A 24,462-nucleotide genomic window follows, 5' to 3' on the forward strand; every position below is an offset into this window, starting at 1 on the left:
TTTCCATCACATTGTACACTGCTCGTTTCCATGGTTACAACCACCCTGCAATCAAGCAGTGGTGGTTGTGCTTGCACACTATAGGAAAAACCACCAGCCTAAGTGCGGTCCCACAATCCCAGCCACCAGAGAGGCCAGCAATTTTTCATGTAGTGTGCAAGCACGACCACCACGGTTGGATTGCAGGGCGGTCATAACCATGGCAGCGTATAATGTGATGGAAAAATTTATCCAGCCAGCAAAGGAAGCAATATGGACAATCACAATGCCACTTACTGAAGTGACACAGAACAGCCTTCACCCAATTTGAAAGCCTGGGAGGATACATTTTTATTAAACAAGTAAACATACAAGGAATGCTAGGTATTAATGATGACCTGAGAGGAAAAGGAACTAGCTAACTGCAGGTTTCATTACAAATCAGTGTCAGCCTGGGATATAACTGCATAAAAAATAAGTCAGGCTCCGGAGTTTAATGAAGAAGAAAAAAAAATCATCAATTTTATTGTACAACCTGAGACAGCGCTCCTGAACATTTTTTCTTATATTTAAAATCTCAGTTTACCTGCAGTTAACATACATTATACCTTTATAATTTTTTTATTAACTTTGTATTTAAATGGCTTCTGTCAGCAGATTTGTACCTATGACACTGGCTGACCTGTTGGATGTGCACTTGACAGCTGAAGACATCTGTGTTGGTACCATGTTCATATGTGCCCGGATTGCTGAGAAAAATGATGTTTTAATGTTAGCAAATGAGCCTCTAGGAGCAACGGGGGCATTGACATTACACCTAGAGGCTCTGCTCTCTCTGCAACTGCCCTCTCCACTTTGATTGAAAAGGCCAGGTAGTGTAAATGTGATCACACCTGACCCTGTCAGAGTGCCGAGGGCGCAGCAGTTGCAGAGAGAGCGGAGTCTCTAGATGTAACGGCAACACCCCCGTTGCTCCTAGAGGCTCATTTGCTAATATTAAAACAACATTTTTTCAGCAATGCAGGCACATGAACATGGAACCAACAAAGATGCCTTCAGCTGCCAAGGGCACACCAACAGGTCAGCAAGTTTCATAGGTACAAATCTGCTGACAGATGCCATTTAACTGTGTGGAAATGAAAATCATTTTTTTCAGTGAGTTCCATGGACTGTGGCTCTCTCCTGGGTGGCATATATAGTACTGTTCATCCTTTGCTTCAGGGGTCATGACTAAAAGGCCGTAACAGTAAAGACGGACACACACACATGCAGATAAGAGTGCAGACTATTTACCATGGAAGGCTATGTGATCATGGGCACGGTCATGGAGGCCATTCGTCATTCCCATCCTGCACAGATTACCAAAAATAAGTAGTCATTAACTGTAGAATAGGATGGACAACTCATGAACTTAACAGTTTTGGCATCTATTGACTTTAGGGGGAAATGTAAGGGAAGCATAAACCCCCATTCCAGACTATCCTTGAGTTCCATTAGGAATCTTGGAAGAATTTTGTTTTTAATTAAACTAGCAGAACAGCCAAGGTACAAGAAGAGAAATGTTCCAGGGTTCACTAAGTGCCTGCATTTAAGGGACATATTTGAGCGATCTCAACAGCTTGTCTGCATGCCAAGAAATGACATCATTGGCACGGGTGCAATGTCAAGAAGACATGAGGTGTCAGTCGGTCTGCGCTAACTCCTGTAATTGAGGGTCAGTCCCGGTAATGGATGCAATCACTTCCACATTTGTAATCACTGTGATTCTCTCCAGTCTGGACAACTGGATTTACTTAACAATAAGAACAATGTGCAGAAAAAAAAAAGTATCAAATTCTTTAAATCCACGGCGCCACCGTGTGGTACGCAGAAGCAAGTACACAACCTTGATTTCTTGTCTTTCGTTCACCAGCTCTTGTGGAGTGGCTAGGTCCTCTATAATATGTAAACTATAATTTTACGCTTCTTTTGCTTTGGTGACGACTAGTCCTACATCACTGGAGAAGCTGGATCTCAGCCCTCTGAGAACTGCTCATACAGAGCTTTTTCATCTGCGTCCTTGAATTTTGGAACAAAATTGATTTTAAGAATTTCACTGAAACCTTCGCTCAGAGAGGGTGCCACAAATTTACTTCTGCACAAAAAAAAGAAATATAAAAAATTATGAGATTTTAATAAATATTTTATATGGCATATGCAAGTTTATTTTTTCCTGCATAGATACATAACATGCTGCAGCTGCCACTAGAGTGAACTTATTATTTAATTATTGAGGTTAAGCTCTTAAAGGGGTTACCCACTCCTTTTATATTGATTGCCTATCCCCAGGATAGGCAATCAATATCTCATCAATATAGGGTTCCTCCTTCTTTCAAATACACTGCACCTGCCATTTGCACATGCTCTGTTGGCAGTTTAGTGGAGGTGCAGTGTCTGAATGGAGGGGATTTGCCTGGTTACATGACCCTCCATCAGCAGCCATTTTATGGACAGTACTTCTGTGTGGGCACACCTTATGAAATATAGAAAATGGTGCAGGATTTCAACATAAGCTATATCAGTAAGTGCCATATAATCATCTTACAAACACATTGGTCACAAGTAACCAAAAAGTGGCCTTTAACTTTTCCTTCGAAAATAAAAAAAAACAATTTTAAATTATCTTGGACAACCCCTTTACTGTATGAAGTAACCCCCTGAACTCTGACTTGTGGCGCCAGCAGGCAGACAGCGATTTATTTTATAGATCTATGTCAATGCAGAAGATTTGGATTGCTGTATCAGCTCCAATCACTATAAAGATATATTAGGAAATTACCATATTTTTCACCCTATAAGATACACTAAAAAGTGAAACAAAAATGGCATTGTGTCTCATAAAGCGACAACTAAGGCTAGTTTCACACTAGCGTTCGTCGGTCCGCTCGTGAGCTCCATTTGAAGGAGCTCACGAGCGGACCCGAACGCCTCCGTCCAGCCCTGATGCAGTCTGAATGGAGCGGATCCGCTCAGACTGCATCAGTCTGGTGGCGCTCAGCCTCCGCTCCGCTCGCCACCGCACGGACAGGCGGACAGCTGAACGCTGCTTGCAGCGTTCAGCTGTCCGCCTGGCCGTGCGGAGGCGAGCGGATCCGTTCAGACTTACAATGTAAGTCAATGGGAACGGATCCGCTTGAAGAGGTCACCATATGGCTCAATCTTCAAGCGGATCCGTCCCCCATTGACTTTACATTGAAAGTCTGAACGGATCCGCTCAGGCATCTTGCGCACTTAGAAAATTTTCTAAGTTATTAATGCAGACAGATCCGTACTGAACGGAGCCTCCATCTGCATTAATATGATCGGATCCGTTCAGAACGGATCCGATCAAGCGCTAGTGTGAAAGTAGCCTAACAAGCACTTCCATTATGGAAGCACTCATTAGCACAGTAGGACCGGAGATTGGTGAATACGGAGCTCCTTGTGCTGGCTGTACTCGCCGCTTCCTGGTCTTTTCTGCCGCCGCAGCACACTGTGCTGTGACCTGTGCACAGCATGAGGACGTAGGTGCACTCTCTGACCTCACGCTGTGCAACATTGGGTCACAGCACAGTGCGGCAGGAAGAGCGCTGGATCTCCAGAGTGGCAGTGGTATCTGGAGCAGGAGAGTTGAATTGATTTATTTTTGTCTGATTAACATTGGGGGTCTATAAAGTAGTTGTACGAGATTGGAAAAAGGGTTTGCTTTATTCTAAAAAGCACACCATTCTTGTCCCATGGGCTATATCCAGCACTGCAGCTTACAACAACATGAAATAATACAGACATGATAACTTACTTGTAGCTATTCAGGACCATGTCGTTCACTGAAACATGCCCTTTACAGGTCATCTCCCGGAACTGTGAACAAGTAAAGGATTGTAATGTAGCGCTATAAACTATATAGACATGATATCTCAGGACTGTGTACTCACACCTACCCGATTGTTGTGCTTAGCTGTTTCAAGAGGTGCGGTGAAAAAGAAGCAACGGACCGGAATTCCTGCCTTCTGTGCGCAGCTGATGTACCTGAGGTATGACAGGACTATATCACACTACATACAGGTATTACATTCACTTTGGGATTTCATTTGGGATGCTCCTAACACAAATATCACAGTTTCACTCTCTACATTTACCAGGAAATAATTTTATTAATCTTGGTTATTCCATTCTTTTATTCCTCCTGAAAATGTTTAAATTAGTGGTACCATTCACCTTGTTGATAATAGGCATCATTACACAGCAAAGATTGGTGATTGCTACACTGTGTAAGGACTATCCTTCTTAAAGGGCTTTTCTGGGACTAGAATACTAATGTCCTATCCACAAAATAGGTAAAAAATATCTGATTGTGGGGGTCTGACTCCTGGCACCCCCGCTGATCAGCAGTGTGATGAGGCTAAGCTGCTCTGGTGAGCACTACCGCCTCTTTCTAGGCCAATGACGTCATATTCATCGATCACATGGGCTAGGCGCAGTTCAGTCCCATTCAAGTGAATATCAGCTGCTATCGAATGAACAGGGCTGTGCTTGGTATTCTGTGCGGAGGGTGCAGCTCTCAACAGAGCGCTGTGGCTTTTCAAACAGCTAATTGGTGGCAGGCCCCCATAGATCGCCCATTAATAACCTTTCTAGAGGACAGGTCATCAATTTTACTTCTGGGAAAATCCCTTTAACAAGGAGAATGGTAACATCCAGTTGTGCGTTTCCAGAAGGAATAACAGAAGGAGAACAATGTAGAGTTCTAAGAAATGAGGAGTAAACGTATTTATTAAAACAGATGAAAGTTATCACAATGATGTACTAACCGGCTGCGAGATTCCACATCAGGATTGGTATTATCAACCACTATACTCTTGCCATTTTTCACAGCTTCCTCACAGGCCGAAACACACTTCTGCCATGTTCCAAGTGTATCCTATACCAGATATACACACATCAGGATACCTGGCAAATCAGTGTGTGAATTTCTACCTACTACAACTAACACTTTAGGTAACAATACAGCCCGTCATAAACTTGTGATTACTCACCCTGTTGGCAGAGGCATAACCTTTTGACACTAGGTGTTCTTTTACAAAAGTAGACTTTCCAGCTAGGAAAAAAAGATAAAACATTTTTGGGATCTGCTTGTGTGTTGATGCAATATGTACACAGCACCGGCTCCAAGTACACAGAGATGGGTTATTCCCATCTGATTGGAGCTGCATTTCCCTACACAGCAGGTGGCGAGGGTGCTGCAGCAGGAAAATACACTAGAGGGGTTGTTCTCAAAATCAGTGGGGTCCAACCTTTGTTGGGGGTACTAGTGATATGCCATTGCTTTTTACCATGGGAAAAACCCCTTGGGAACCTCCATAAAGAATCTAAATCTAAGGGTTAATGTAAATTTTGACCTTTTATTGCCATGTTTTTTTAGGTCTACAATTCTGTGCTGATCAGTTTATTATATTGTATGGTGGTTGGAGCTCAGTATTTCTTATGCTGTGTATAAGCAGTAAGCGGCTATGCCCCCCGCCCTAGTGGTAGCTGTAGGCATCCGGAAATTTACCAAAGAACTATGGGGGCCATTTATCATCTCCACTGCGGCAGAAAACTGATGTTAAAAAGTCAAACTGCAACGCATCCTGCTGCACAAAAGTCTGCGACTTTTTGGGTGTTGTACTCACCGCTTGCCCTTTTTCAAAGTGGCGCGTAGTTAGGGGCCTGAGTAGGTGGTCTGTCACGTATATTATAATCAACGCCAGGAAAATGTCTTAGATTATAGCATAAATCCACACAAGCTCCCTTGCTGGTGGACATCTCTGCTTTGGCATACAGACCTGCACAGATGCTACACAAATATCAAGAGGCATGCACCCGCAGGGTTGAGATTAAGACCGGATTGTAAAATGGCAGTCTCTTAAATGTCCCCCTTTGTCTTTGCAGGGAGATTTGGAGTTGTGTAACAGAAATCAAGAGCCCCGACGCTGAAAAGATATAGTAAGAAAGGAGTGTAGAATGTCGGACTTATCCCAGTATGGTGCCCACACAATCAGCTTTTATCAGCTCCTGTTGTGGACTCTGTGGCACTTGGGAAACAAGACACAAAAGCACATTGCACCTTGGAAGGACCAGAGCAGAATAACTATATTCTCCATCAGGGCATAAAAGCAGAGCAGTTTATCTGGTGTTAAAGGGGTTGTCCTGCTTCCCACCGCTCGGTTCCAACTCCATGAGACCTAGGCTGTCTGCACTTCTGGTCCCCACTGTGGGGATTCACTCTGGTAGACAGGGTGTGCGGACGCAGTACAGAGGCAAATTACCAGTACTTAAATCAAACTTCCGTGTTTATTTACACTTAAAGCAAAAACAAAACGTCACTTTGCAGTCTTGGTCTTGGTCCACTCACAATGGAAAGTCCACATAGCAAAAATCACCTTGCTGGCAGTTCTGCCTCCAGTAGTCCATAGCAGGCTTTTAGGGGGCATGTTTCCCTTACAGACGGGTCTCAGCCCTCCAGCACGGCACAAGCCTCAGATCCCAGCACACACACCTCCCGAGCGCCACTGTCAGACTGAGGTAATCCTCACCTGGCAGTGCTGGCTGGTTTTTAGGCCTGGCCAAACCTGGCCTGGAACATGGGGTTAAGGTGTCAAACAGCAACTGCTGCTGACACATAAAAACCGGCTCTTACTCCACCGAGGCCAGGAACCTCGGTGACACGTACCCATCATCCATGATGATTCCTTGTACCTTCCTTCCTTCACCACGTATAAACCCCTGCATGGACACTGTCACGTCTGCGGTTTCAACCATTGACTGATCTCAGTGGTGACATGTTCCCTGCTGTGTTATGTGCCGCTTGGGAACAAATCACTGCTGAGGCCAGTCATTTGCTGCTGTGTGGCACGTGACCCCATCCAGGCAGGAAGTTTACATGCAGGGAGAGGAGACAGTCCGGGCCCGCGAAGCCAGAACCAAGTGTAAGCATAGTTCCCTTCACAGGTCCAGTTGCGGACAAGCCCTTTTATAACAACACACTCCAATGTATAACCCACTTGATTATACAGAAAACGCATGCCTCACATATCTCAGAAAGAATAATTGTGCTGCCAGGGGGAATTTGTTAATTACCATCTCAATTTTTATCATAAATAGTCATAATTTCATGAAATATCATTTGCCAACACTCTACCTCATAGCTGGCAGACAGCCCAGAACGGGTCTCCATTTTGAAGATGGAATTACATCACAGGCCCATGCTGCAGGAGTTTGGCCTCTGATAACACACTGCATGATCTCATTACAGCTACAATATTAGCTTCAGAACAAATGCCCGTACTAGTCACTAGCTTGTGATGTGACCGGCACCAGCTGCCCATGGCGTAGAGTTCTACTGGTGCCACATACCTGCAGGAAAGCCGACCGTTACAACTACTTCTTGAGATGATGACACCAGGGATGAAGTTGGAGGATCATAGAGCCGACCGTTGGGATCCAGAGCTTTCTGTTGTTGGTAGAAGAGAAGATGAATAGCATATGGCAAGTACCGAACATGCAGAAAGATGACCACATCCATGAATATGGTTTTAGCTCTATTATTTTTACATATACCGTAGTTTGCCTTAAATAGTACCAGTCAGCTCTGCAGACATGTCTGTTTTGGTAAATCCTTGTATTCCCCATATATAACAATTCTGAAGCATACAGTCATTTCTTAGAACTCTACATTGTGTTGCTCCTTTGTTATTCCTACTAGAAATGTATGAATATTTGGCGACTGGGTGTTTATAGTTGGGGGTCTGCACAGTGTCAGTGTGTACGGACACAATCCCATCATTACAGAAAATAATAGGAGCTACTGAAAGAGCTGTAGGGTCCCAGATACCTCCATCCCTTTTATTGGGGAGGGAATGTGTGACTACTTCTCTATTAAAACCTGGGTGCTGGACTGTACCACCTCTTAAAAGCATTTCATGGGATCTCATCAAACAGCCACCCCAATGACATTTATTCTGAGAGCTATATAGAGATCTACAGCCATAGACACATGTAACACATGCACCTTTTGTGGCCAAATCTGCAGTGGAAAAAGTCTGCTACCAAGTGGACTTGTCGTAGTGGCTTTTCCTCTACATAAACCCAAATTTCCTCTTTACATCAGATAAGCAAAGCTTCTGTCTTCTTCTGGATAAACACAATGGAGGAGATTCATCAAACTGATGTAAAGTAGAACTGTCTTAGTTGTCCATAGTAACCAACCAGATTCCACCTTTCATTTTCCAGGAGCTGTGAAAAATAAAAGGTGATAAAACCCCCCCCTTGGATACCGGAGGTGTTTTTATTTTTGCGTTTTCATTTTTCTTGCCTGACTCCTAGCTTTTTACTTTTTCCATTCACATTGCCCTATGAGGGCTTGTTTTTGAGGGACAAGTTGTACTTTCAAATGCCACCATTTAATATGGCATACAATGTAGTGGGAAAAAAATTCAAAATGGGGTGGAATTGGAAAAAATGCTATTCTGCCACAGTTTTATGGGTTTTGTCCCTACAGCGTTCTAAATGCGAAAAAACTGACCTGACCCATCATTCTCTGGGTCAGTACGATTACAATGATAGTTTTTTTGTGTTTTACATTGCTATATTCTGACCCCATAACTTTTTTACAGTTATGTCTACAGAGCTAGGTGGGGGCTCATTTTCTGTGGGACGATCGGTAGTTTTTTATTGATACCATTTTGGAGTGTGCGTGAACTTTTGATTACGTTTTATCCAATTATTTTGGGTAAGAGAAGCGATAAAAAAAATAAAAAAAGTTGAATCAGCCATTTAGAGATTTTTTTTTTCATTACGCCATTCGCTGAATTGGACAAATATTTTTATATTTAATATTACGGGCTCAGCAATGCCCATGATGTTTATATATTTACTTTTTTAATCTACAGAATGGGGGGTGATTTAAATGTTTTTTTTTTTTTTTTTTACAATATCCCAATTTATTTTTTATTTTTTTATGGCTTATACTGTATTTCCATAGAATTACAGTATATGCTCCAATTGCTGTTATCCTACGTTGGCCTGCCACCTGCTGGCCAAAATAGGAACTGCAGCTCTTCTACGCTGGGTCTCTTCAGAGATTAGAATTAATGACAGCGAAGCCGGTCTTAACCCGGAAGCGAGTGATTCCGGGTTTTTCACCATTTAGATGATGTGGTCGCGCTTAACCACGGCATCTAAAGTCTTAAATGCCTGTGATTGACATTATTGCCGGTCGCAAATATGAGCCGCGGGCCACTGGTGTTTAAAACAGCAGAAACCCACCGGCTATGGTGCCCACTGCACGCGGAAGCGGGTGCCAAGTTAAAAGAACCTGCCAGCACTGAATAATAATAGCATTCTGAATACAGAATGCATAGTACAATAGCGCTGGAGGGGTTAAAAAATAATAAAAAAATAATTTAACTCACCTTAATCCACTTGATCGTGCAGCCAGCATCTCCTTCTGTCTTCAACTTAGCTGTGTGCAGTAACAGGACCTGTGGTTACGTCACTCCGGTCATCACATGATCTTTTAGTATGGTGATGGATCATGTGATGGCCCATGTGATGAGCGGAGTGACGTCACCACAGGCCCTGTTCCTGCACAAAGCAAAGAAAGAAGCCAGAAGAGATGCCGGCTACGCGATTAAGTGGATCAAGGTGAGTAAAATTATTTTTATTTATTTTTTAACCCCTCCAGCGCTATTTTACTATGCATTCTGTATTCAGAATGCTATTATTTTCCCTTATAACCATGTTATAAGGGAAAATAATAATGATCGGGTCTCCACCTCGATCGTCTCCTAGCAACCGTGCGTGAAAATCGCACCGGATCCGCACTTGCTTGCGGATGCTTGCTATTTTCACGCAACCCCATTCATTTCTATGGGGCCTGCGTTACGTGAAAATGCAGAATATAGAACATGCTGTGATTTTCACGCAACGCACAAGTGATGAGTGAAAATCACCGCTCATGTGAACAGCCCCATAGAAATGAATGGGTCGGGATTCAGTGCGGATGCAATGTGTTCAACTCGCGCATCGCATCCGCACGGAATACTCGCCCGTGTGAAGGGGGCCTAAGGGTTAAATGGGGCCTAAATCCAAATGCGGATTCATAGCATGTATGACTGCAAATTCACTGCTGAAGTCAGAAGGTCAGGCTTGGATTTCTGAGGAAAATATCAGCCATGTGAAAATTCCTTTAGTGGCCTTTTCCTGTTACATGAACACAAATCTATATTGTACAAATCAATGTCTGTCTGTCATCTATAGGCAACCAAACACCTTTACCGTTGGACACCAAATTTGGCAAATAGGTACATCAGCTATCTGGGAAGGTTTTCATAAAGGTCTCAGCCAATAGAAGCTCACAGGTCCTTCACATATCCTTACTGACATACACGCGGTCACATGACCCTTATTAGCCAATAGAAGCTTGCAGCTCATTCACTCATATCCTGACACAGTCACATGACACTTATTAGCCAATAGTAGCTTGCAGGTCCATTCAGGTCATCGGTTGGCCTCCTGGAAAGACCTTGGAACAAATTCATTAAACAGACAGACTAACACATCATACTTGGGCAGTGCAAGTTACTTTTTCTAGTTACTTCCTAAAATTACATGGGAATCTTCTGCCTTCCTGGATCAACAAAGCCATGAAAAATACATTGAATATTTGTATAAGGATGCATTCATATGATCATTCCAGGTGCATGGTACACCCTCATACCTAAAGGGGTTTTCCAGGACTTACCTACTGATAACCTATCCTTAGGATAAGGGTCTATTCAAACATCCGCAAGTGTTTTGCGGTCCGCAAAGAGTGGATACCTGCTGTGTGCGTTCTTCATTTTGCGTAAATGCCTATTCTTGTCCGTGATTGTGGGCAAGACTAAGACGTGCTATATCTTTTTTGCGGGCCCCGGAACTACGGATTGTGGCACCATTGAAATGAATGGGTCCGCACCCGTCTCGCAAAAGTGCGGAACGGATGCGGACCCTGAACTACGAACGTCTGAATGGACCCTAAGTCTTCTTTATCAGATTGACGGGGGCCCAATTCCCAGCACCCCGGCTGATCAGCTGTTTTCAGCTTGTGCAATGAAATACTGTATGAAAATAGGATTATTTATGTTTCTCTCTCCATTCTGTTCACACTTACAGGATTAAAGGTAGGTAGTTGAAACGTAGCTTTCTTCCAGCCAAGGAAATACTCTTCTGGAGTGTAGAACTGTATGCCAATGTTTAGTGCGAACTGCAACAACACAAGCTACTGTCAAGAACTTTACAAGATACAAGAAGTAAATAACTTCCTAGTTGACTCTTAACCCCTTTAGGACATAGCCATTTTTCACCTTAAGGACCAGGCCAAATTTTGGAAATCTGACATGTGTCACTTTATGTGGTAATGCCAAATAAAAATAAAAAGAATACCGAAACGGGAGCCGCACATCCAAAAAATTACAAATTTATTCAAGGGAACAGACACAACACAAAATGGATTAAAATAGTTGTATACAACAAATCAAGGCCATGTGAACCATGTATCGGCACATGCCCATCTGACTCACCACAAACTCTTTTCTTATTTATGGATGTACCCCTATCTTTTGAACTTTATGTGGTAATAACTTTGGAACACTTATTTATCCAGGCCATTCTAAGATTGTTTTCTCGTGACATATTGTACTTCATGAAAGTGGTAAATTTGAGTCAATATAAATTACCTTTATTTATTTAAAAAAAATCCTAAATTTACAGAAAATTGTGAAAAATTTGTAATTTTCAAAATTGTAAATTTATCTGCTTCTAAAGGGGTTTTCTCATCTCAGACAATGGGGGTATATCGCTAGGATATTCCCCCATTGTCTCATAGGTGCGGGTCCCTATATCGAGAACGGAGCCCCGAAAGTGAAGGAGAGCGCACTGCGCATGCGCAGCCGCCCTCCATTTATTTCTGTGAGGCCACCGAAAATAGCTGAGCGCTGGCTCGGCTATTGCAGTCTGCCCCATAGAAATAATTGGGAACATGGGCCACGCATGTTCGGCACGCTCCTATTCACTTCTATGGGAGAGGTGGGGGTTAGCGCTTGGTGGTGGACGGACCCCGGGAAACCTGGGGTCCTCCAGTCACAGCGCTCCCCGCTCCGTTCTCGATATAGGTGCGGTCCCACCTATCAGACAATAGACAATGGGGGCATATCCTAGCGATATGCCCCCATTGTCTAAGATGGAAATACCCCTTTAAAGGGGTTCTGCAAGTTGTTTAAACTGATAATCCTCTGGCTACATCATCAGCATGTGACCGGCGGGGGTCCGACACCCGGGATCCCGCCGATCAGCTGTTTGAGAAGGCAGCGGCGCTCCAGCAGCGCCGCGGCCTTCTCGCTGTTTACTGGTTGCCCAGTGACGTCATCAATTTTAGCAGCAATTCTTAACATTTTTAAGAAAATTTCCAAAACCATTTTTTTAAAGGGTTTCTACCACTTAGGTGTCACATATTTAGCTGTCAGACACTAGCGATCCGCTAGTGTCTGCTCTGGCCAACCATCCTAATATAATTGCTTTTGGGGCGGTGGTTTGGCTAAAAAAACTACTTTTATTAATATGCTAATGAGCCTCTAGGTGCTATGGGGGCGTCATTAGCACCTAGAGGCTCCGTCTACCTTCAGAAACTGCCGCCGCCGAGCGCGTCCCTCCAGCCCGCCCATCTCCTCCTGAATGCGATCGTATGTATTCTGCGCATGCGCAGTGAATGTCTGACCGCTTCCTTGCTCAGACATCTCCACTGCGCCTGCGCGATGACGCCATAGTGCTCCGAGGAACAGGCGCAGTGGAGATGTCTGAGCAGGGAAGCTGTCAGACATTCACTGCGCATGCGCAGAATACAGGCGCTCACAAGGAGGATCGCATTCAGGAAGAGATGGGCGGGCTGGAGGGACGCGCTGGGCGGCGGCAGTTTCTGAAGGTAGACGGAGCCTCTAGGTGCTAATGACGCCCCCATAGCACCTAGAGGCTCATTAGCATATTAATAAAAGTAGTTTTTTTAGCCAAACCACTGCCCCAAAAGCAATTATATTAGGATGGTTGGCCAGAGCAGACACTAGCGGATCGCTAGTGTCTGACAGCTAAATATGTGACACCTAAGTAGTAGAAACCCTTTAACCTCTTCAGGACACATGACGTACCGGTACGTCATGATGCCCTGGTACTTAAGGACACATGACGTACCGGTACGTCATGTGTTGTTCCGATCACTGCCGCCCGGCTGGCAGTGATCGGAACAAGGTGCCTGCACAAATCATTGAGCAGGCACCTAGGCTAAATGCGCGGGGGGGTCCCGTGACCCCCCCATGTCGGCGATCGCAACAAACCGCAGGTCAATTCAGACCTGCGGTTTGATGCGCTTTTTGCCATTTCTGATCCCCGCGGTCCCTGACCGCGGGGATCAGAAACTTTACAATGCCCAGAATATATATGTTCTTCCTCCCCCTGCACCCCTGAATGATATTTAGTGGGCGGGTGGTGCAGGGGGAGGGTTGCGGGCGGTGCGGGAGGCGGGCGGTGCGGCAGGCGGGATCGCGATCCCCCGCCCGCCTCCCCTTGAATAATCGTTGGTTTCTAGTGGGTATACCAGGGTGCCAGCACATTGCTGGCACCCTGGTATAAACGGCTGACATCGTTGATGCGATGTCAGCCGTTTAACCCTTTCCATACAGCGGTCCGTACGGACCGCTGTATGGAAAAGGTTAACAGCGCAGGGAGCTCCCTCCCTCTCCGATCGGGGGGCTGCTGTGCCTTTGCAGCCCCCCGATGGGAGAGGGAGAGAGCCCCCAGACAGCCCCCCGACACCCCAGTCCTCACCCTTCCCCGTCTGCGAAGTTGTGGCAGACGGGGAAGGTTCCCATGGCAACAGGACGCCTGCTCAGGCGTCCTGCTGTCCATGGTGCTGAACAGATCTGTGCTGAAAGCATAGATCTGTTCAGTGTAAGTAAAATACAGTGCAGTACCCTATATAGAGTACAGTACTGTATTATACAGACATCAGACCCACTGGATCTTCAAGAACCAAGTGGGTCTGGGTAAAAAAAAAAAAAGTGAAAAAAAGTGAAAAAAAGTAAAAATCAAAAAACACATTTATCACTGATTAAAAATGAAAAAAATTAAATTCCCTACACATGTTTGGTATCGCCGCGTCCGTAACGACCTGATCTATAAAATGGTCATGTTACTTTACCCGAACGGTGAACGCCATAAAAATAAAAAACTATGATGAAATAGAAATTTTGCCCACCTTACTTCCCAAAAAAAAGGTAATAAAAGTGATCAAAAAAGTCGCATGTACGCCAAAATTGTAACAATCAAACCGTCATCTCATCCCGCAAAAAATGAGACCCTACTTAAGATAATCGCCCAAAAACTGAAAAAACTATGGCTCTTAGACTATGAAAACACTAAAACATCATTTTTTTTGTTTCAAAAATGAAATCATTGTGTAAAACTTACATAAATTAAAAAAAGTATACATATTAGGTATCGCCGCGTCCGTATCGACCGGCTCTATAAAAATATCACATGACCTAACCCCTCAGGTGACCACCGTAAAAAAATAAAAATAAAAACGGTGTAAAAAAAGCAATTTTTTGTCATCTTACATCACAAAAAGTGCAATAGCAAGCGATCAAAAAATCATATGCACCCCAAAATAGTGCCAATCAAACCGTCATCTCATCCCGCAAAAAATTAGACCCTACTCAAGATAATCGCCCAAAAACTGAAACAACTATGGCTCTTAGACTTTGGAGACACTAAAACTTTTTTTGTTTTAAAAATGAAATCATTGTGTAAAACTTACATAAATAAAAAAAATTGTATACATATTATGTATCGCCGCGTCCGTGACAACCTGCTCTATAAAATTACCACATGATCTAACCTGTCAGATGAATGTTGTAAATAACAAAAAAATAAAAACTGTGCCAAAAAGGTATTTCTTGTTACTATGCCGCACAAAAAGTGTAATATAGAGCAACCAAAAATCATATGTACCCTAAACTAGTACCAACAAAACTGCCACCCTATCCCGTAGTTTCTAAAATGGGGTCACTTTTTTGGAATTTCTACTCTAGGGGTGCATCAGGGGGGCTTCAAATGGGACATGGTGTCAAAAAAAACAGTCCAGCAAAATCCAGCCTTCCAAAAACCGTATGGCATTCCTTTCCTTCTGCGCCCTGCCGTGTGACCGTACAGCAGTTTACGACCACATATCTAAGAAACTACTCTACTCTGATATTTTAGTTTCTGTAAACTACAGAATTAGGGCCATGAATAATGAGTTTTGTTTGGCTGTTAACCCTTTCTTTGTAACTGGAAAAAAAAATATTAAAATGGAATATCTGCCAAAAAAGTGAAATTTGGAAATTGTATCTCTATTTTCCATTAAATCTTGTGCAACACCTAAAGGGTTAAAAATGTATGTAAAATCAGTTTTGAATACCTTGAGGGGTGTAGTTTCTTAGATGGGGTCACTTTTATGGAGTTTCTACTCTAGGGGTGCATCAGGGGGGCTTCAAATGGGACATGGTGTCAAAAAAACAGTCCAGCAAAATCTGGCTTCCAAAAACCAAACGGCGCACCTTTCCCTCTACGCCCCGCTGTGTGGCCGTACAGTAGTTTACGGCCACATATGGGGTGTTTCTGTAAACGGCAGAGTCAGGGCAATAAAGATACAGTCTTGTTTGGCTGTTAACCCTTGCTTTGTTAGTGGAAAAAATGGGTTAAAATGGAAAATAAGGCAAAAAAATGAAATTTTCAAATTTCATCCCCATTTGCCAATAACTCTTGTGCAACACCTAAAGGGTTAACGACGTATGTAAAATCAGTTTTGAATACCTTGAGGGGTGTAGTTTCTTAGATGGGGTCACTTTTAGGGAGTTTCTACTCTAGAGGTGCATCAGGAGGCTTCAAATGGGACATGGTGTAAATAAACCAGTCCATAAAAATCAGCCTTCCAAAAACCAAACGGCGCACCTTTCACTCTACGCCACGCTGTGTGGCCGTACAGTAGTTTACGGCCACATATTGGGTGTTTCTGTAAACGGAAGAGTCAGGGCAATAAAGATACAGTCTTGTTTGGCTGTTAACCCTTGCTTTGTTAGTGGAAAAAATGGGTTAAAATGGAAAATTAGACAAAAAAATGAAATTCTCAAATTTCATCCCCATTTGCCAATAACTCTTGTGCAACACCTAAAGGGTTAACGACGTATGTAAAATCAGTTTTGAATACCTTGAGGGGTGTAGTTTCTTAGATGGGGTCATTTTTGGGAGGTTTCTATTATCTAAGCCTCACAATATGACTTCAAACCTGAACTGGTCCATAAAAAGTGGGATTTTGAAGATTTCTGAAAATTTTCAAAATTTGCTTCTAAACTTCTAAGCCTTGTAACATCCCCAAAAAATAAAATATCATTCCCAAAATGCTACAAACATGAAGTAGACATATGGGGAATGTAAAATCATCACAATTTTTGGGGGTATTACTATGTATTACAGAAGTAGAGAAACTGAAACTATGAAATTTGCAAATTTTTGAAATTTTTGGGTAAATTAGGTATTATTTTGTGCAAAAAAAATAATTTTTTTGACTTCATTTTACCAGTGTCATGAAGTACAATATGTGACGAAAAAACAATCTCAGAATGGCCTGGATAAGTCAAAGCGTTTTAAAGTTATCAGCACTTAAAGTGACACTGGTCAGATTTGCAAAAAATGGCCTGGTCCTAAGGTGTAAAAAGGCTGTGTCCCTAAGGGGTTAAGGACCAGTTCAGTTCTGAAGTCTCTTTGCGGGGCTTTACATAGTGTAAACCACCCATAAATGACCCCAGTTCAGAAACTACACCCCTCAAGTTATTCAAAACTGATTTGACAAACTTTGTTAACCCTTTATGTATTCCACTAGAATCAAAAGGAAAATGGAGATGACATTTCTAAATTTAACTTTTTGGGCAGATTTTCCATTTTAATAATTTTTTTCCTGTAACACATCAAGGGTTAACAGTCAAACAAAACTAAAAATCTATTAGGCCTCTTGCACACAAACGTATTTTCAATCCATGTCCTTTCCATTTTTTTTGCGCATGGATTTCATCCGTATTTTTTGTGGATCCGTTTTTGGCGGACCGCAAAATACATACGGTCGTGTGCAAGAAGCCATACCTGTTTCTGTGATTTACAGAAACACCCCATATGTGGTCATAAACTGCTGTAAGGGCACACGGTAGGGCGTAGAATAAGAGTTCCATATGGATTTTGCTGGACTGGTCTTTAGACACCATGTCCCATTTGAAGCGCCCCTGATTCACCCTACAGTAGAAGCTCCCAAAAAGTGACCCCATTTTGGAAACTACAGGATAAGATAACAGTTTTATTGATTTTAATTGCTCTATATTAAGTTTTTTGTTAGGCAAGATTACCAAAAATGGCCGTTCTGGCAGTTTTTTTTTTTTTTTACAATGTTCATCTGACAGGTTAGATTATGTGCTATTTTTATAGAGCAGGTTGTTACGGATGCGATTATATCAAATTTGTCTACTTTCTTTGTCTGTTTGTTTCATTTTTACATAATAAAGCATTTTTGAAAAAAAATAATCATGTTTTTGTGTCTCCATTTTCTGAAAGACATTTTTTTGAGGTAAGAGTTCACATTTTCATTGGTCCCAATTTTAGGCACATAATATTTTTTGCTCATTTAATATTACACTTTATGGGGCAAGTAGTAGTTTTTGGACGATTGTCTCATGTAGGGGCTCATTTTTTTGCGGGGTGAGGTGACGGTTTGATTGGTACCATTTTGGGGTACATAAGACTTTTTTGATTACTTTTAATACCTTTTTTTGTGAAGTGAGGTGACAATTTCAATTCCATCATAGTTTTTCTTTATGGCGTTCACCGTGCTGGGAAAGTAACATGGCCGTTATGGATGCAGCGAGACGATATCAAACACGTGTAGTGTATATATATATTTTTTTAAATCAATTATAAATGTGCAGCTATAAGAAGAAATTAGATTTTTTGGGGATTTTTTTTTACCCAGACCAAGTTCTTGAAGATCCAGTGTGTCTGATGCCTCTATAATACACTGGAGTACACTATATAGTGTACTGCAGTTCATTGTGACTTTACACCTAACCTGATCAGACTCCTGCCTTTAGCAGGAGCCTGATCAGCCTTAGCTATACCATGGCAAGCTGGAAGCCTGGAAAGGCGTCCGGTTGCCATGGTAACCATTGGGACACTGCCAGAGCAGCGAAGCTGCTCGATGGAGAGGGAGCCCCCCCCTCTGTGAACCCATCAAGCATTGGGTCACTGCAACAGCACAGCAGCGGCCCAATGGGAGAGGGAGGGAGCTCCCTCCCTCTTAACCCTTTCCATACAGCGGTCCCTGTATGCTAACACTCTGCTAACCACTCTGGCCATCCTGAAAATGGGGGATCACTGAAATGGGGCACATCAGAAGCTGCGGGGGAGTGGGGGGTGAAGTAATAAAATAACATATATATATATATATATATATATATATATATTATACACACACACACACATATTTAACAAGGTTCAGAACCTTTCAGACAGCATTAGGATTGTGTGATTGGCTAGTCTGTACAGACTAGCCAATCAAAGTGATCGCCGGCCAGGGACCCCCCTCATGTCTGCAGACATGGTGACAGTTTAATGCCATGACGTGTATACTCATCATGGAGCACCAAGTAGCAGTGCTCCATGACGAATATACACGTCAAATAGCACTAAGGGGTTAAAGGGTTTATTTCATGAACTGTTTATATACCAAAACCCGGAAAGGCTTAGCTTGTTTAAAGGGGTTATCCGAGTTATTTCTTTGTTTTTTCTATGTTCCTAACTAAGCAAATGTAACAGCTTTCCAATTCACTCACTTTATCTCCAGTGGCTGGTTTCTCAGATTTCACTGAGGGTCACATGACCTGTGGTCAGCTTCTCTCTCTGCTCTGATAAAGGTTGTTTACAATCCTGTAAACTGATGTCACTGTGCTGGCCACGCCCCCCTTCACTGCCGTCTACTCTCTGCTAGGATTCTTAACCCCTTCAGCTGCACAGCAGTGAGGAGACAATGCTGGGCACTGGAGCGGATATACTAGAGAGAGCATTACACAAGAAGGTAGGGGGGAGATCCTGTGTGTATTAGCAGTGTCATTATACAGCTTGAACTTGTAGTCCTACACATACAACATGCTGCAGAGTCTCCCAGCAGGCAGACATGTCTCTCAGGGCAGCTCTTGTAGCCACTCCTTTAGAGCAGGGGGAGGGGTAGAGATTGTTTTTATTGCATGTAAACAAAGGCCCAGAAAAGAACCAGGAAAACTGCTAAGCTCAGTTATAGATCAGATTTTCAGTGCTATATTATTTTTTTTCATAACTCGGACAACCCCTTTAAGGAAATTCAAGCATAACAAAAATACTCTTTTCATAATTTTTAGTTTCCATATGCCCAGCTTGGTGCTATTTCTAATCTGTGCTATGTAGGTGTTTCTGAGCAGAATCAGTCTCCTTCCCCCTCTGGCACCGGACAATATAGTCCCTTCTTACTGTCTCTACAGAAGAAGTGTTCTGATTTATGCTGCTATGTTACTGCAAATACCCTAGTTTCTGCCCTGGTTGTCGACTGCTCAGCAGCCAACAGAGAACCACATTGCAGAGATCTGGTTGTAGGGAGATTGACTGGGCATGAGTGGCCAGCTGTACTCAGTTCAGTAGATGGACGTACACACTGATATATAATTTGCAAACAACTATACAAGTAAATGTCTTAAGGGGTTTTGCCATCTTAGACAATGGGGACTTATCACTAGGATATGCCCCATTGTCTGATAGGTGCGGGTCCCACCGCTGGGACCCGCACCTACAATGAGAACGGAGCGGGGAAATGAACGAAGGGCGCACTGCGCTGGCTAGGCTATTTCCATCTGCCCCCATTCATTTCTATGGAGCAGGGGCCTTGTGTGTGCACCCATTCAGTTCTACGGTATGGGAGCAGTGCTTGGTGGTGGACGGACCCTGGAAAATCTGGGGTCCTCCAGCCACAGCTCTCCCCGCTCCGTTCTTATTGTAGGTGTGGGTCCCAGAATGCCATATCCTAGCGATATGCCCCCATTGTATGTGATGGGAATACCCCTTTAAAGGGGGTTGTGCAGGCTGTATATATTGATGACCTCCTCAGGATAGGTCATCAATATCTGTTTAGCAGGGGTCTGACACCTGGCATCACTTGTTTGAATAGGAGGCAAAGCTCCATGCAAGCGCCGCTTCCTCTTAATTACACTACCCGTCTTCTTGGAGGTGCAGTGTAATTACAAGGACTCACTCCATTGAAGTGAATGTAGCGAGTACTTTTAATTACTCTGTGCTCCATGGAGACGACACATAGTGTAATGAAGAAGAATTAGTGCTCACCTGGAGCGTTGCCTCCTATTCAAACAGCTGATCGGTGGAGGTGCTGGGTATCAGACCCCCAACAATCAGATATTGATGACCTATCCTGAGGATAAGTCATCAATATATACAGCCTGCACAACACCTTTTAATTCTTGGATTATTTTTGACAGCAGGTAAAAGGTAAACATTTATATAATGAATATGATAATTAAGACTGCAGTGAGGGTTCCCTGGATATGTTATATTGGAAGTGTGCTATTGTTAGGACACCTGTGGACTATTTACACTGGGTACATTGGAGAAAAACTTTGCTTGCATGGGATTAGAAAAACAAGTAAAAAGTGAAAGGGTGGAACTACAATGCCAGACAAAACCAATGGACATCATTAAGCAGTTGCAGACCCTTTATTCTGAGGCAAGCTTCGGCTACTTTCACACTGGCGTTTTGGCTTTCCATTTGTGAGATCCGATCAGAGCTCTCACAAGCGGTCCAAAACGGATCAGTTTTGCCCTAATGCATTCTGAATAGAAAAGGATCCGCTCAGAATGCATCAGTTTGTCTCCGTTCAGTTCAGTCACCATTCCGCTCTGGAGGCGGACACCAAAACGCTGCCTGCAGCATTTTGCTGTCCACCTAACGAAGCGGAGCCAAACTGATCCGTCCTGACACACAATGTAAGTCAATGGGACGGATCCGTTTTCTCTGACAAAATAGAATACGGATCTGTCCCCCATTGACTTTCAATTGTGTTCATGACGGATCAGTCATGGCTATAGAAGTCATAATACAACTGGATCAGTTCATGATGGATGCATGCGGTTGTATTATTGTAATGGAAGCGTTTTTGCAAAAAACTCTAATGTGAAAGTAGTCTTACTTGGCTATTTTTGGGAACTGACACCTAAGTGAATATAGAGAAACACTCCAACTCGGCCATCTCTCAGTTCACAGTAGGCCGAGGTCCTCAAGATAGGTGCAGGTCCAGGAGATATCCTGTGAGCCATAAATGTTCAGATGGGTAAGTCCCTGTAAGTGCTGCTCTATTCTTTAACATTGTGGCTGTCCTGAAAAGTGTTGAAATGCCAGTAGGATCAGAAGAAAGTTATTAATGGCTGGCTTCAGACTACTTACCAAGCGGTCACTGCAGGAGAAATCTTTCTTTTTCCGGTCTGGAGCCCAGTTTGCAGGTCTTCCAGCAGCATCTGTAACGTAATAAACTCATTTAGGCAAGTATTCTCTTCTTAAAAAGTCAAGGCAGATCACTATGGATATTCCATCACATAATCGTGGGGGTTGCAGAGCTAAACCACCACGGTGGCCACCTTCAGTCTTTCCCTGTGCTCTGGTGCTCCTGACCACTTGCTGTGTTGGGATACTATAGCTTCATCTAAGGGTCCATTCACACGTCCGCAAAATGGGTCCGCATCCGTTCCGTGGAACAGTAGCAGACCCATTCATTTTCAATGAGGCCGGAATGTGCTGTCTGCATCCGCATAGCCGCACTTTCGGATCCGCAAAAAAATAGAACATGTCCTATTCTTAAGGCATTTTCTATGAGAGTGCCAGCGATGTGCGGTCCGCGAAATGCACATTGCCGGTGTCCGTGTTTTGCGGATCCGCAAAACACATACGGACGTGTGAATGGACCCTTAGTGAACTGGCTGGGCTGTAGTCTTCTGCACAGCCAGAAGTGGGGGTCCAAGAGGTCAGAACCACCGATCAAAGTGATGGCAGAACCCTTTAACACTAACATTTCAACAATCTTTCTCTCGCAGGTACAGTTCCGTATGGGATTTACCAGGCACTTAAAACACGTCAACTATTCACAGTACTCATTTATACAACGGCATGAAAAATATGTATTCCTCCAAACATCCCGTATTAGTGCTCTACATAATTCATCAGAATGGTTCTCGCATTTAAAGAAAACACTTAGTTATCACATTACATAAATGTACATTAGCAACCACCTTGTAAGAGACCAATAGGACATCAATGCTGATAAAGCATTGAAACGGGAAGGAAAAAAGGAGATTTTTGTATAACTTACCAGTTAAATCTCTTTCTCGCTCTTCCTTGGGGGACACAGACCTTGGGTATAGCTCAGCTCCCTAGGAGGCGTGACACTAAGTAAAACTGTTAAGCCCCTCCTCCATCAGCTATACCCTCAGCCTGGAGATAGAGGCTACCAGTTGCGTGTCCAAGTAGTGAAAGGATAACAACCAATAACGGAAACAACCAGCCAGCAACCCAACGGGGCGCCAGACCATAACCCTGTAACCAAACACAGAAGGGTGGGTGCTGTGTCCCCCAAGGAAGAGCGAGAAAGAGATTTAACTGGTAAGTTATACAAAAATCTCCTTTTCTCGCCCATTTTCCTTGGGGGACACAGACCTTGGGACGTTCAAGAGCAGTCCAAGAAGGGAGGGACCACAAACCCAAGGCGGACCACCACCGGAGCATCAGGAAACCGCTGCCTGCAAAACCAGGCGGCCCAAAGCAGCATCCGCTGATGCATGCGTATGCACTCTATAGAACCTTGTGAAAGTGTGCAGAGAGGACCAAGTGGCTGCTTTGCACAACTGTTCAGCCGAGGCCCGATGCCTCTGCGCCCAGGAAGCTCCGACTGCTCTGGTGGAATGAGCAGTGACGCTGAAAGGCGGAGCTCTACCCTTGGCTCGATAAGCCTCAGACACCGCCAGTTTAATGAAACGGGCAATAGCCACCTTGGAGACCGCCAAACCCTTGCGCGAACCCTCCGGAACCACAAACAGGGAGTCCGTGCGCCGAAAGGATCCGGTGACCTCCAGATAAATCTTCAACGCCCTGACCACATCCAGACGGTGCAGTTCCCGTTCTCTGGGGTGGGAAGGAGAGGGACAGAGCGACGGAAGGACGATGTCCTCATTGATGTGAAAGGCGGAGACCACCTTTGGCAGGAAGGACGGGACAGGCCGAAGCGCCGCCCAGTTGTCCACCCCCGGGATGTAAATCGCGGATAAGGCCGGCACATGCGCCTCCGCCCAGAGGAGAATGAGGGTCACCTCTTGCATCGCTGCAGCGCTGCGAGTGCCTCCCTGATGGTTTATGTATGCCACAGCCGTGGCATTGTCCGATTGGATCCGAACAGGGTGGCCCCTCAGTAGATGGGTCCAGTGTCTGAGGGACAGAAGAATCGCCCTCAGTTCCAGAATATTGATTGGAAGTCTGGACTCCGATAGAGACCAAACGCCCTGGACGGACCGGGGAGGGAAAACCCCCCCCCACCCCCGTAAGCTGGCATCGGTGGTAATCACCAGCCAGTTCAGTGGGAGGAAGGACCTCCCCCGTAGAGGGATATGCAACCACCAGCTGAGGGAAGCCCGAGCCAGGGGAGGCAGAAGAAAGGTCCTGTCCAGACTCCTCAGCCTGAAAATGGGGGAAAACGGCGTGGGGGTGCAGGATACACGGAGGGGAGCTGGGGAGGGTCTGCTGGAGCGCTCAGAATGAGCGACCACGGGTGCCCCCCTTACCCAGAGGGGTACATGCTTGCCGATAGGGACGGGGTATGGGCTGGAAAAGCCATCTCACCTGTCTTCACCCTCAGTTCCTTCCAGCAGGGTCGCCCCTTCAGCTACTGGCACCGCAGTGGCAGGAAGCTGGGAGAGGGGCTTTGCGTGCGGGCGACCCCCTAGCTGGCGGGATGTAGGGGAGCCATTGCTGCCCAGATCCTCCTATTGCTTCTGTGGGGGAGGCAGCAGTGCAAATAAGTTGGCACTGGCGCAGCTCACCCCGGGAGAGCAGAGAGGCCCAATGCGTCTCTGGTATCCCTAGGAAAAAACAAAAATAAAATAAAATTACAACAAGGAGAAAACAGCCCTGCAGTAGCAGGGAGTGTCTTGCCTCCTTGGACACTAAGCTAAAAACTGGTAGCCTCTATCTCCAGGCTGAGGGTATAGCTGATGGAGGAGGGGCTTAACAGTTTTACT

General features: G+C 44.3%; 1 protein-coding gene across 2 annotated transcripts in view; it reads right to left on the bottom strand.

The window, feature by feature from the left end:
* Window positions 1-1,014: 1,014 nt before the first annotated feature.
* The window catches only part of LOC122928610 (polynucleotide kinase 3'-phosphatase), a 42,423-nt gene continuing 18,975 nt past the window's right edge, over window positions 1,015-24,462 (bottom strand). For both annotated transcript variants that reach the window (XM_044281613.1, XM_044281612.1), the window contains exons 10-17: window positions 21,626-21,696; window positions 11,189-11,281; window positions 7,393-7,489; window positions 5,034-5,095; window positions 4,809-4,918; window positions 3,939-4,026; window positions 3,797-3,858; window positions 1,015-2,113 (exon numbers count right to left, since the gene is read on the bottom strand). In XM_044281613.1, coding sequence (XP_044137548.1) covers window positions 1,993-2,113; window positions 3,797-3,858; window positions 3,939-4,026; window positions 4,809-4,918; window positions 5,034-5,095; window positions 7,393-7,489; window positions 11,189-11,281; window positions 21,626-21,696 — 704 coding nt within the window. In that variant the 3' untranslated portion in view covers window positions 1,015-1,992. The remainder of the gene's footprint in view (window positions 2,114-3,796; window positions 3,859-3,938; window positions 4,027-4,808; window positions 4,919-5,033; window positions 5,096-7,392; window positions 7,490-11,188; window positions 11,282-21,625; window positions 21,697-24,462) is intronic.

This window comes from Bufo gargarizans, chromosome 2 (assembly GCF_014858855.1).
Source record: "Bufo gargarizans isolate SCDJY-AF-19 chromosome 2, ASM1485885v1, whole genome shotgun sequence".
Taxonomy (NCBI): domain Eukaryota; kingdom Metazoa; phylum Chordata; class Amphibia; order Anura; family Bufonidae; genus Bufo; species Bufo gargarizans.